The following is a 13,363-nucleotide window of genomic DNA, read 5'->3' on the forward strand; positions in this document are numbered from 1 at the left end:
CGAGACAAGTTTCGGCGTCACCGATATTGTACCGGGACCACCGGAAGGGTCCCGGGGGTCCACCGGGTGGGGCCACCCATCCCGGAGGGCCCCATGGGCCAAAGTGGGGAGGGGAACCAGCCCATAGTGGGCTGGTGCGCCCCCCTAGGCCCACCCCATGCGCCTAGGGTTGAAACCCTAGGGGTGGGGGGGTGCCCCACCTTGCCTTGGGGGCTACTCCAGCCCTGGCCGCCGCCCCCCTAGGAGATCTCATTTCCTAGGGCCGGCGCCCCTCCTAGGGGAGCCTATATATAAAGAGGGAGGGAGGGAGGGGGCAGCGATACCTTGAGTCTTGGCGCCTCCATCTCCCCTGCTACACCTCTCTCTCGTAGTATAAGGCGAAGCCCTGCTACTGTGACGCCCTGCATCCACCACCACGCCGTCGTGCTGCTGGATCTTCATCAACCTCTCCTTCCCCCTTGCTGGATCAAGAAGGAGGAGACATTACTTTGACCGTACGTGTGTTGAACGCGGAGGTGCCGTCCGTTCGGCGCTAGGATCTCCGGTGATTTGGATCACGTTGTGTACGACTTCCTCATCCCCGTTCTTTGAACGCTTCCGCGCATGATCTACAAAGGTATGTAGATGCAATCCAATCACTCGTTGCTAGATGAACTCATAGATGGATCTTGGTGAAACCGTAGGAAATTTTTTGTTTTCTGCAACGTTCACCAACACAAATATGATTGCTATATGTGTGTATTAACTAAATTGAATCCTAACTAATATAGGATCAAGAAACGGCAGTAGATCACACGGATGAAAGGGTACCAAAGTTTGGCATGAAATTTTTATCTGAAGAGGAAGCTTATTTATTTTATAACAAGTATGCTAAAACCATCGGACAACTGCTGGTTGGATTCCAACCATACAATACAGCAATGGTAGAAGCAGTCCACACTTTCATTTTTTCTATTTTTAAAACTTCAGTGCAACTGAACTTTGCTTTCTCTACAGGGTCATCCGACAAATAACATGTACACCTCGCTGCAGCGTACCATTGGGGCCTCTAACTCTGGTTTGATGACGGGAGAAAATCAAGACTTCCTCCATCAACCGAATGCAACATCTATCCTAAATGCTTCAGTGTTGCAATCAAGTGGTCATACCATCCCAATGCCACCGCAGATCCAGGAACACGGCGATACTCCAGTGATATAAGCAGTCCACACTTTCATTTCAAGTATAGTTTCAGAACTTCAATGAAACTAAACTTCTCTAATTTTCTGCACAAGGTCATCCAATAAATCATATGTATACATTTTTACAACGACAACATTCCACGCTGAATCCCTCACCGCAAGGGAGCATTGGGACCTTTGACTCTAGTTTGATGACAGGACAAAATCAATTCTTTCTCAATCAACCAAAGCCAACATATTCTATTCTGTAAAAGGAATAGTTTTATCGCATGTGTGTTAGACTTCCAAGCTACAAGTGATTTTTATTCGAACTTGTATGTACCAGTTTAGTTTTTTTAAATGCTACTCCATCTCCCCAGTCAAATATACTTGTTCACAGAATTATCTATGCACAATGTCCGCATGCATCAAGCTCATCTGACCTGTCAGCTATCCTTCAGTTTACGTATGATAATAGGGATGCCTGGAATAAATTTCAATTCTATTGACAAAAGTGCAGACATAAACCTAGAGGCATAGAGCGAGCAGACAACAGATCAATTGGCCCAAGACTCTGAGTTTAGTAATGAGCATTGTGAGCACAAGATTGACAATTGCATGAAAATAATTTTATTTAAACAGAATGGATTTGCTCTCAGCTTTATCCCAATTCAATTTGCATTAGATGGGAGCAACGCAAGAAGAAGACGAGATTTACCTGTGTCCTGTGTAGGTGATGTTGAGTCCACGAACTGCAGCCCGGTGACTTTTTTGAGGACGGAAGTGACGACCCGAGCTGGAGCCAAAGATTGCAGTCCCTCTCCCCCCTCCAAGCATCCCCGCCCCCTTCTTCCTCTCCAAGGGAATATCAAATCCATGGCACTCTAGCTGCGGTCCCTGACATCCTTCATCTCGCTCCCTTGACCCCTCCTCCAAGCTCCTCCACAAGCCTGAGGCGCCGCCCTCTTGTGTAGTCGCCCCGTGCTGGCTCGCCAACCTCCGCGCCACTGGGTGGCGACGCTGGTCCGCGCCTGATGCTGATTTACGCGCCGGTTCTGGCCAAGCTGCGGCACGGCTAGGTCCGGCAAGCGCACATGAGCCGCGGCCAGCCAAGCGACGCAGGTCCGGCCGACCCCGATGGGGGCTCCGGTGCCAGCCAAGCTACTGCATGGCCAGGTCCGGCAAGCGCACGTGCACGCGGTCGGCGACCAGCCGAGCGGGGACGCGATGAGATATGGTAGATTGTAAGCTTTGTGGGAACGGGCGGCCGGAGGAGAACGGGGCCACGGAACATCTAGGTGCATGTCGGACGGGAGGTACAACACGATCTGGGCGGCCGCAAGGACCTGAAATTTGGAGGAGCAGAAACTTCAACTCGAGCTCTGTTCAGACAAAAGGGGAAAGATGTGGATAGAAGTGTATTGAAGAAGAAAATCTGTATTATGATGTGTATTTTATTTTCTTTTTGGCACAAATTCTGAGGCGGGCCGTGCGATCGGTGCGCCGCACGGATGGTCGCACGCAGCGGCCGCAGGCAAGCCGCGTCCCTTGAAGTCTGAGCATGTGATGGAAAACACCCAAACTAAGCCTTATAAAATGAAAAAACTAAAATTTTGAAATAAGCCTTATAAACCGAAAAGGAAGGAGTACCTACTGTAGAAACATTAACATTTATGGGGAAGCTAGTCTCTACTTATCTAAAAAGAACCCGAAGGTTCCTTTTTCTGCCGACGGACCGTGTTTTGCCCACTTTGGTCCATCCACCTCATTTTTTTTCCTGGTTGGCAAGTGACGATTCGATTCAACCACTATAATTACATGAACCAATGGACGTCACATCTTCCCTTTAAAAAATTGGAATTATCATAATTATATGCCTCAGACGTCACACCTTGCAATCACCATAATGATAAGATTTAGCTCCTGTAGCAATGCACAAGCACATACCTATACTACTTTGAAAAACTAGTAGGTTTATTGATCTTTAGGTATGGCAGGATAGCTGGCATCGCTCCTGCCTCCAGCCTCCAAATGTGAAGGAACACGGGCTCGATATAGAGTGGCCATCATAAAAGCATCTCCAACAGGCGCCGAACGTGTCGCGCGCAAAAAACAGTTTTGCCGCGCGTCTATCACCTGGTTTGGCGCGGCGCGCAGCGCTGACTCCAGCAGCCGCGCTAAGATCCAGCGTGCGCGCGCCGCTCCAGCCGCGCGCAAAAATGCAGCAAGCGCGTTCATTTTTACAACATTTTCGAAAGCATAGATAAATATTAAGATAATTAAAAACGATAAATTGCATAGGTAAAAAATGATACAAAGGTATTTTACATCGGTGCAATTAGATAGATAGTTCGAAAGCATAGATAGATAGAACTACGGTGCAACTAGATAGAAACTACTACGGCATACATAGATAGAAACTACTCCAAGTCGCTACCATCATCAACATCCTGGTCGGTGTTGTCCGAGGTATCGAGCCATATGTCGTCCCAACGTTCATCGTCTGACGTGAAGATCGACCTCCCACCTGCTTCAACGATATCACACTGCGCATTCGCCAATACCTTCCGCCGACGCCGGTCCGCCCGCTCCGCGCGGCGCCTTGCCGTCCTCTTCGCCCAGTAGGCACGCTCATCGGCGACGTCCTCCGGGTGGCGACGGCGCCACTCCGCCATGGCCCGCTCGTCCTCCTCGGCGATGAGGAGGCGGCGGCAGCGCCGAGCGTGGTCGGCACGGTCCATGTCGGTGATGAGACGCGGCGGAGGGGCGATGCGCTGCGCCTTCTCGCGCGTGAAGACGTCCTGGAAGTTTATCTGCGACCGGGGCCTATCCAAGCGCTACGCCGCCGCGTCGTACGCGCGGGCGCCTCGTACGCACTCCGGAACGACCCGAGGCCGAGCCGAACGTCGCCGGACCGGATCTCGGCGAAGTACCAGCCGTTGGGGCGCTCGCGGACGCCGCGGTAGCCTGAAGAACCACGGCGGCGCGGCGGCATGGTGGCGTGGTGGTGGCGCGGAAAGCGCCGAAGCGGCGAGGTGGCGAAGCGGCGAGGTTGCGAGGGGAGGGCGCGTAGCTGTGTCTGTGCGCGTGGCGAGCGCGGCATTTTATAGGCGCGCGCGAAGCGGCGCGCCAAATCTACCGCGCCGTGTGCCGCTTTCTCCCGCGCGCGGTAAGTTCCCGCCACCGCTGGAGCGCGCGGAACCAGTCGGCGCGCGTTAAAACCAAATTTTACCGCACGGGCGCGCCTTTTGCCGCACCTGTTGGAGATGCTCTAAGGTTGAGACTGGTATGACGACTCTTCCACATCTTTCTATATTCAACTGGGCAGCGTAGTTCAGAGTTTGGACATGCCAACAAGGCCAGACAAGAAAAATAAATTTATTCTTTACAATAAATTGTGGAGCCCGATGGAGTAGTATATTGGTTCGTTCTACTTTCACAAGAGGAAGCAACAAATCGGTATGTGAAACGTGTCAAGTTACAATAGCACAAGAACGAAAAAGGCAAAATAGGCAATCAGCTTCACATGTCTCTCAAACCAAACCAGTCAACACAATCTGTGGTGAGTAAAATAACAGGAAGAAATCGCCATGGATGGCTACTTGTGCTGGTCACTGACAGCGCCTCGTTGATTAATTTGTAGACGAGATTGCACAAGAAGAAGGAAACAAAATCAGCATCGCAATCTCTTACCAGTCAACACACGGACCAGTCAGCCATGGCGATCAGTCAGTGGACGACTGTTTTGTACCGTCCACCCATGCCACGCACGATCCACAACTGCGCTGCTGCAAAGATAACCATTACTGAGTACGTGGCCTCACGCAGCTATGGCGGCCGGCAGCGTCGGCGTCTCCGAGAGCAATGACGGAGGCGGCGGCGGAAGGGTCACCATGTTCGTGGTGCTGTCGTGCATCACCGCCGGCATGGGTGGCGCCATCTTCGGCTACGACATCGGGATCGCTGGCGGGGTGTCTTCCATGGAGCCGTTCCTCCGCAAGTTCTTCCCGGAGGTGTACCGGCGGATGAAGGGCGACTCCCATGTCAGCAACTACTGCAAGTTCGACAGCCAGCTGCTCACCGCCTTCACCTCCTCGCTCTACGTCGCCGGCCTGCTCACCACTTTCCTGGCCTCCGGCGTCACGGCCCGTCGTGGCCGCCGCCCGTCCATGCTCCTTGGCGGTGCCGCTTTCCTCGCCGGCGCGGCGGTCGGAGGTGCGTCTCTGAACGTCTACATGGCCATCCTGGGGCGCGTGCTCCTCGGTGTCGGGCTGGGCTTCGCGAACCAGGCCGTGCCGCTCTACCTGTCTGAGATGGCGCCGCCGCGACACCGCGGCGCGTTCAGCAACGGCTTCCAGTTCAGCGTCGGCGTCGGAGCACTGGCAGCCAACGTGATCAACTTCGGCACGGAGAAGATCAAGGGAGGCTGGGGGTGGCGCGTCTCGCTGTCCCTCGCCGCCGTGCCGGCAGGGCTCCTGCTCGTCGGCGCGGTCTTCCTCCCGGAGACGCCCAACAGCCTCGTCCAGCAGGGCAAGGACCGCCGGGACGTGGCGCTCTTGCTGCGTAAGATCCGCGGCACCGACGAGGTCGACCGCGAACTCGACTGCATCGTCGCCGCCGCCGACAGCGGTGCCATGGCAACCGGCAGAAGCGGCCTGCGGATGCTCCTCACCCAGCGCCAGTACCGGCCGCAGCTGGTGATGGCCGTGGCGATCCCCTTCTTCCAGCAGGTGACGGGGATCAACGCGATCGCCTTCTACGCGCCGGTGCTGCTGCGCACGATCGGCATGGGCGAGAGCGCGTCGCTCCTGTCCGCGGTGGTCACGGGGGTCGTCGGCGCGGCGTCCACCCTCCTCTCTATGTTCCTCGTCGACCGGTTTGGCCGCCGCACGCTATTCCTCGCCGGCGGCACGCAGATGCTCGCGTCGCAGCTGCTAATCGGGGCCATCATGGCGGCGAAACTGGGCGACGACGGCGGCGTGAGCAAGACATGGGCGGCGGCGCTGATCTTCCTGATCGCGGTGTACGTGGCCGGGTTCGGGTGGTCGTGGGGGCCGCTGGGGTGGCTGGTGCCGAGCGAGATCTTCCCGCTGGAGGTGCGGTCGGCGGGGCAGGGCGTGACGGTGGCGACGAGCTTCGTGTTCACGGTGTTCGTGGCGCAGACGTTCCTGGCCATGCTGTGCCACATGAGGGCCGGCATATTCTTCTTCTTCGCGGCGTGGCTGGCCGCCATGACGGCGTTCGTGTACCTCCTGCTGCCGGAGACGAGGGGGCTGCCCATCGAGCAGGTGGACAGGGTGTGGCGCGAGCACTGGTTCTGGAGGAGGGTCCTCGGAATAGGATCCGAGGAGGCGCCAGCGAGCGGGAAACTCTGAAGGAGAGGAGAGAAACAGAGTCGATCATAGTGCAGTTTCAGAGATATAAATCATCATGCACACAACAGACAGCACAAATACCAACCATCAAATCAAATATGTAAGCATACATTTTCAGAGATCGCACAAAATGGAAGATGAAAGATTGTAGATCACTGTATGCAGTGCTCTTCATTATTGCTCGATACTGCATTAGTTCAGAAAATGATTACCCTGAACGCGCAGTCATTCTAGATTACCCTTTACGCGTAGTCGCTTACTAGAAGGGTTGGGCGCACTTTACTGCGCCGTTGGTATTATTGGGTTTCTTAAAAAAGATTACTCACCTTGTTTTAAAATAGGGTGTATTTTTTTGAGAAGTCAAACCTTTCAAGTTTGATCAAATTTGTAGATAAATATATCAAAATTCATAATATCAAATCGGTATGATTAAATTCATCATGAAATTAATTTTCATTCTTTTTTTGTTTAATATTGTGGATGTCTATATTTTTGCTCTGAACTTGATCAAAGTTAAAGAAATTTGACTTTCGAAAAAACCAATATCCTTTATATTTTGCAACTGATGGAAAAAAATTAGTTTGGTAGGGGCGGGGTGGTACAATGTGTTTTATTTTTATTTATAATGCGGTGATTTTGTGGCCTGTCGTGGTATGATTATGTGTTATCCAATAACCAATCTATTTTTATGTGGGGACATTTCTATGCCGGTGGCTGCATGCAGTATATTGGTGCTACAGTATCACATGACGGCGCTTCTTTTTTCTAGGTGGTGGGAGGGTGGACGGAATTGTTATGTGTTTTATATCGCGGTTGCTATTGATTGATTTGAAAAATTGTTGGCCCGATCAAAATCGAAAACTAAATCTAAAATTGAATACCTCAATTATGAAAGGGCTTGAAAATTATAAAACATAGTGAATTAAAATATTAAAAAATTAGGTGACCCGGTCAAAATCAGGTGACCCAGTTTTAAATTAACAACCTCAATTAATTATGAGGCCTTAAAAATTAGGAAGCATAGTATATAGTATAAGCGAGCTTTGAGAAATTGTTTACATGGTCAAAATCAGGTGATTCAATTCCAATTTTAGATCACAATTAAATGTAAGCTCTTTAAAACAAGGGAGCATAATGTTATAGAGGATAACATATAGTATGGTCTGTCATTTTTGTAAAAAAAATGTTGTTATGATCTTGCATCGTCGATACAAGAATCCAAGTTGATGACTCTACACAAGCAGCCATTGGTCCGATTGATGAGACCTTTTGAGGAAGTCCTGAATTAGGGGGTCTCCGGATAGCCGGACTATATCCTTTGGCCAGACTGTTGGACTATGAAGATACAAGATTGAAGACTTTGTCTCGTGTCCGGATGAGACTTTACTTGGCGTAGAAGGCAAACTAAGCAATACGGATATGTATATCTCCTCCTTGGTAACCGACCTTGTGTAACCCTAGCCCCCTCCGGTGTCTATATAAACCGGAGGGTTTTAGTCGATCCGTAGGACAACATACAATCATACCATAGGCTAGCTTCTAGGGTTTAGCCTCTTCGATCTCGTGGTAGATCAACTCTTGTACTACTCATATTATCAAGAACAATCAAGCAGGACATAGGGTATTACCTACATCAAGAGGGCCCGAACTTGGGTAAAACATCGTGTCCCCTGCCTCCTATTACCATCCGCCTTAGACGCACAGTTCGGGACCCCCTACCCGAGATCCGCCGGTTTTGACACCGACATTGGTGCTTTCTTTGAGAGTTCCACTGTGCCGTCACCATAAGGAAGGATGCCTCGTCTCATTGTTAAAAACAACATTACCGCCGGGGGAGCCCTGGCTGTCGGCCAAACCCTCCGGCTAGGCAGTTTCATCATGACCGCCCGTTCGGCTGCTGCACCGACGATGACTTCTCGGGTCATCGAAAACAGCCTCCACGTCGGCTCGGAATTTGCCGAGGAGATGGATCCAATGGAGCTCTCATCCCTAAACGAGCTCTTGGATCGCATCGCCGCATTGGGAGTCGCTAGGGACTATGATCGGATTGGGCTTAAACCCGATCAAAGGGAGATTAACTCTCCACCGGTCACCCATCATATTGCGGTGGTGGAGGAACAATGCGGCGATTCTTCCTCTATCTTGAGGATTAATTATGTCCGGATTCCTGAGCTCTCCGAGCCGGGTACCCGTTTACCGTAGGACATCATCCAAGCCCTGAACCTAGAGTCAGGCGGCGGGCCAGACTTATCGGGCAACATCCCGGAACCCGAACTTCCAAGATTGGAAACTCCTCGGCCCTCGGGTCTCAGATCGGATAAGGGTTCGGACTTAAATCCACCCACCCACCCAAACATAAACGATCTTTCCCACGTCAGGCAAGCGCTCCAGGAAACAGCACATCATTATTGGGACAGATTCCTCTTTGTGATGAACAAGGTTAAGGACTGTCGCGAGGAAGACGCAGTCTCATTTTTCCGCAATAATTGCACAGACAAGGGAATTCTTAACGCCATAAGTCGCCGTGACATATCACGCTTCGCTGACTTGGCGTCCATAGTACGAAAGTATTGTGCGATGGAAAGCTCCTGAAAAACCGAAATGAAATTTTGGGATAATCCGGCTCCAAATATACACCCAGTCCGAAGTAAAAGGGTGCACGATCATAAGACGCCCGAGTTAATTACAAAGAAGAAAAAACCCTCTACAGTGCGTGGAACCGTATTGTAGGGATGGCTCAACGGACCCTGCAAAATTCATAGTACAGTAGATACTATACCAAAGCACAGCCTTAGAGCATGTTGGGTACTCCGGCAGGTGGCCAAAAGTGGCGAGGATCTTCTCATCCCGGATGCCACAGAGCACCATCCCGGGGATAACAATACGGTATTAACAGTCTTTGAAACCTTCGCATCAAATAATAAGCGCAAGCGAACAATCTGTAGCCTTGCCGAAATCTGCCATGTAGCAACAATAAATCCATGGAGTGACACGACTATTACCTTCAATGCCAGTGACGAACCTAAATTCTGAACAGCCCGAGCACCAGCTGCACTGGTCCTCAGTCCAATTGTGGACGACATTCGACTCACCAAAGTACTCATGGACGGTGGCAGTGGATTAAACCTCATCTATGAGGAAACTCTTCAAAAAAATGGAAATAGACTGGAACCGCATTGAGCAAAGCAGCACAACCTCTAGAGGAATCATCCCCAGTCGGGAAGCATGTTGTGCTGGGAAAATCACACTAGATGTGGTATTCGGCACGCCGGAGAACTATACGTCCGAAGAAATTACATTCCAAGTGGCCCCATTCAGTAGCGGATACCACGCCCTTTTAGGGCGGGAGGCGTTCATGATCTTCCAAGCCATACCCCATTACGGATACATGAAGCTTAAAATACCCGGGCCCAACGGAATCATCACTCTCGCTAGTGATCCGGACACAGCACTCCGCGCTGAAAACAAAACAGCCGCATTGGCACTCGAGGCACTATCCGAAGCCCTTTTGGCCGAGGAATTAACTGTGCTACGCTCCACAGTGGACATGGATGACGTGATACTTGACAAGAGATCCAAGTCCTCCTCTTTTAAACCAGCGGATGAAATAGTCAAATTCCAAGTCCACCCAACGGACCCTACAAAAACAGCCTCCATCGGGGCACAGTTAAACCCCGTTGTGGACGCTGCACTACGAGAGTCGTTCCTGCGCGAGAATTGGGACATATTCGTCTGGCACCCCTCAGACATGCCAGGAATCCCACGCAGGCTGGCCGAGCACAGCCTTAATATTATAAAGGGATTCAAGACGGTCAAGCAGACCCTTCGGCGTTTCTCCAAACCTAAGAGACAAGCTATGGGAGAGGAACTAGCCAGTTATTGGAGGCCGGATTCATTAGAGAAATAAAACTCCCGGACTGGCTAGCAAACCTGGTGATGGTACCAAAGAAGGATAAATCCTGGTGCCTATGTGTCGATTTCAAGGACCTCAACAAGGCTTGCCCAAAGGATCCCTTCCCCCTCCCCCGCATCGATCAAATTATCGATGCTACCGCAGGACACGATTCATTGTGTTTCCTCAACGCATACTCCGGCTACCACCAAGATGGCGGAGTCCGACCAAGCCGCAATGGCATTTATCACACCATACGGCCCCTTTTGTTTCAACACAATGCCTTTTAGGCTCAAAAACGCCGGCGCAACATATCAACGCATGAGTCAGACATGTCTGGAGAAACAGATCGGCAAAACAGTAGAGGCATACGTAGATGATGTGGTCGTCAAAACCAAACATGCCGACTCTCTAATAGACGACTTGAGGCTCACATTCGACAACCTCCGAATATATGACATCAAGCTCAATCTGGAAAAATGCGTTTTCGGTGTACCAGCCGGAAAGCTCCTGGGTTTCATTGTCTCCAGAGAGGAATTGAAGCAAATCCGGCCAAAATCCGAGCTCTGTCATAGTTGGCTATCCCAATGGACCTCAAACAAATCCATAAATTAACCGGATGTGTGGCGGCTCTAATCCGCTTTATCTCCTGCTTAGGAGAAAAGGCATTACCCCTTTATCGCCTCCTTCGGCGCACCCAACACTTCGAGTGGACGGACGCTGCCACAGCCTGATTGGAAGAAATAAAAGCCATAATGGCAACCAACCCAATCCTGGCTGCGCCAAACATCGGCGAACCAATGCTTTTGTACATTGCGGCAACTCATTAGGTTGTAAGTGCAGTGCTCGTTGTCGAACGAGAATCGGACGGACATAAATCCCCCCTTCAAAAGGCGGTATATTATGTATCTACCGTTCTCACTCCATGCAAATCACGGTACCCACATTATGAAAAGATAGCCTATGCGGTATTCATGGCATCCCGGAAGCTGCGACACTACTTTCAAGAGTGTTCAATTACAATAGCCTCGGAAGTGCCACTTAATGATATTATAAACAACCGCGACGCCACGGGCCGGATTGCCAAATGGGCCATTGAGCTCTTCCCATTCGACATAACATACAAACCCCGGCGAGCCATTAAATCGCAAGTATTGGCCGACTTTGCCGCCGAATGGACGGAAGCCGGACTCCCTAAAGAGTTCGGCGCATACTCCAATTGGATCATGCACTTCGACGGCTCCAAAATGCTGGCTGGTCTGGGGGCTGGCGTCGTCCTGACGTCCCCAACCAGAGATATAGTTCAATACGTACTACATATACTGTATACAGACTCCAACAACGCAGCCGAATATGAAGCCCTGTTACATGGTCTTCGGATGGCAGTTTCCATGGGCATTCAACGCCTGGAGGTGCGTGGGGATTCAAACCTTGCAATATCCCAAATAAATAGAGACTTCGATGCCAAGGATCCGAAGATGGTGGCCTATCGCAACACCGTCCTAAAGATGTCAGCTCAGTTCGAGGGGCTTGAATTTCACCATGTGGCTCGGGAAAACAATCAGGTGGCAGATATCCTCGCCCGCATCGGCGCAAAACGCGATGCGGTCCCCCCAACATCTTCTTGGAGAGGTTGTTTAAGCCATCTGTGGTATGGGAGGGGGACACCGATAACAATAGTCCGGACCCGGCCAAAATGCCTGATACCGAACACTCTGACATAATCGGAGGCTCTGCCACCGAAATAACACCTTCAGCCCACGTAATAATGGCAATCATCGCCCCGTGGACAGAACCATTCTTGGCCTACCTAACTAGGTAGGAACTTCCTAAGGACCAAAATGAGGCATGCTGCATAGTGCGGTGATCTAAAGCCTGTCCATGAGGGAGAGCTGTATAAAAAAGCACTACCGGAGTCCTTCAAATGTGTATCTCCGAAGAGGAAGGACGGAAGCTTTTGGCAGAAATTCATGCCGGACTCGGCGGCCATCACGCCGCAGCCCGGGCCCTTGTAAGAAAGGCCTTCCGTATAGGTTTTTATTGGCCGACGGCCCAGGTAGATGCACAGGACTTGGTCCAACGCTGCGTCGGTTGCCAGCTTTTTGCAAACCAAAGCCACATGCCACCCACCGCCCTCCAAACAACCCCCATTACCTGGCCCTTCATGGTTTGGGGGCTTGACATGGTTGGACCTCTTAAAGGGGAACCCATAAGAAAAAATACTTACTGCTCATGGTGGATAAATTCACCAAATGGATAGAAGCCAAACCTGTTAAAACGGCCGAATCCGGATCGGTGATAGACTTCATATCCGGGGTTGTACACTGTTATGGCGTCCCCCACAGCATCATCACTGACAACGGCACGAACTTCACGGATAACGAGGTAAAACTCTGGTGCAGCAACATGGGCATTAAGCTCGATTATGCCTCTGTCTATCACCCACAAACTAACGGCCAAGTTGAGCGAGCAAATGGTCTTATCATGAGCGACATCAAACCCAGGTTAGTGTGGTCCTTAAAGGAGTCTAACACGCACTGGGTAGAGGAGCTCGACTCCGTACTCTGGGGGCTGCAGACCATGCCGAATCGTACTACCGGATACACACCCTTCTTTATGGTGTACGTCGCAGAGGTGGTTCTGCCCTGCGACATAATACATGACTCACCTCGATTGCGCATGTATGAAGAAAGAGAAGCCGAGCTCGATCGACAGGACATTCTGGACACCCTGGAGGAGGAGCGCGACGTGGCAAAAGCCCGTTCCGCATTCTATCAGCAACAGGCTTGCGGATACCAAAGCAGAGAAGTACGGGCCAAAACTTATAATGTTGGCGAGCTAGTTCTACGCCTGCCGGAGAAGAAAAAGACCAAGCTCGAGCCCAAATGGGAAGGTCCCTTCATTATTGACCTGACCAGTGGAGCGTACCGTCTACG

At 51.1% G+C, this 13,363-nt stretch overlaps 1 protein-coding gene across 1 annotated transcript; it reads left to right on the plus strand.

Moving 5' to 3' along the window:
- Window positions 1–4,918: 4,918 nt before the first annotated feature.
- Window positions 4,919–6,690, plus strand: LOC119327477 (hexose carrier protein HEX6-like). The gene has a single exon (XM_037600577.1). The coding sequence runs from the start codon at window positions 4,991–4,993 to the stop codon at window positions 6,533–6,535; it is 1,545 nt and encodes a 514-aa protein (XP_037456474.1). The 5' UTR covers window positions 4,919–4,990; the 3' UTR covers window positions 6,536–6,690.
- Window positions 6,691–13,363: the final 6,673 nt, after the last annotated feature.

The sequence above is a fragment of the Triticum dicoccoides genome, chromosome 7A (assembly GCF_002162155.2).
Source record: "Triticum dicoccoides isolate Atlit2015 ecotype Zavitan chromosome 7A, WEW_v2.0, whole genome shotgun sequence".
Lineage (NCBI taxonomy): Eukaryota > Viridiplantae > Streptophyta > Magnoliopsida > Poales > Poaceae > Triticum > Triticum dicoccoides.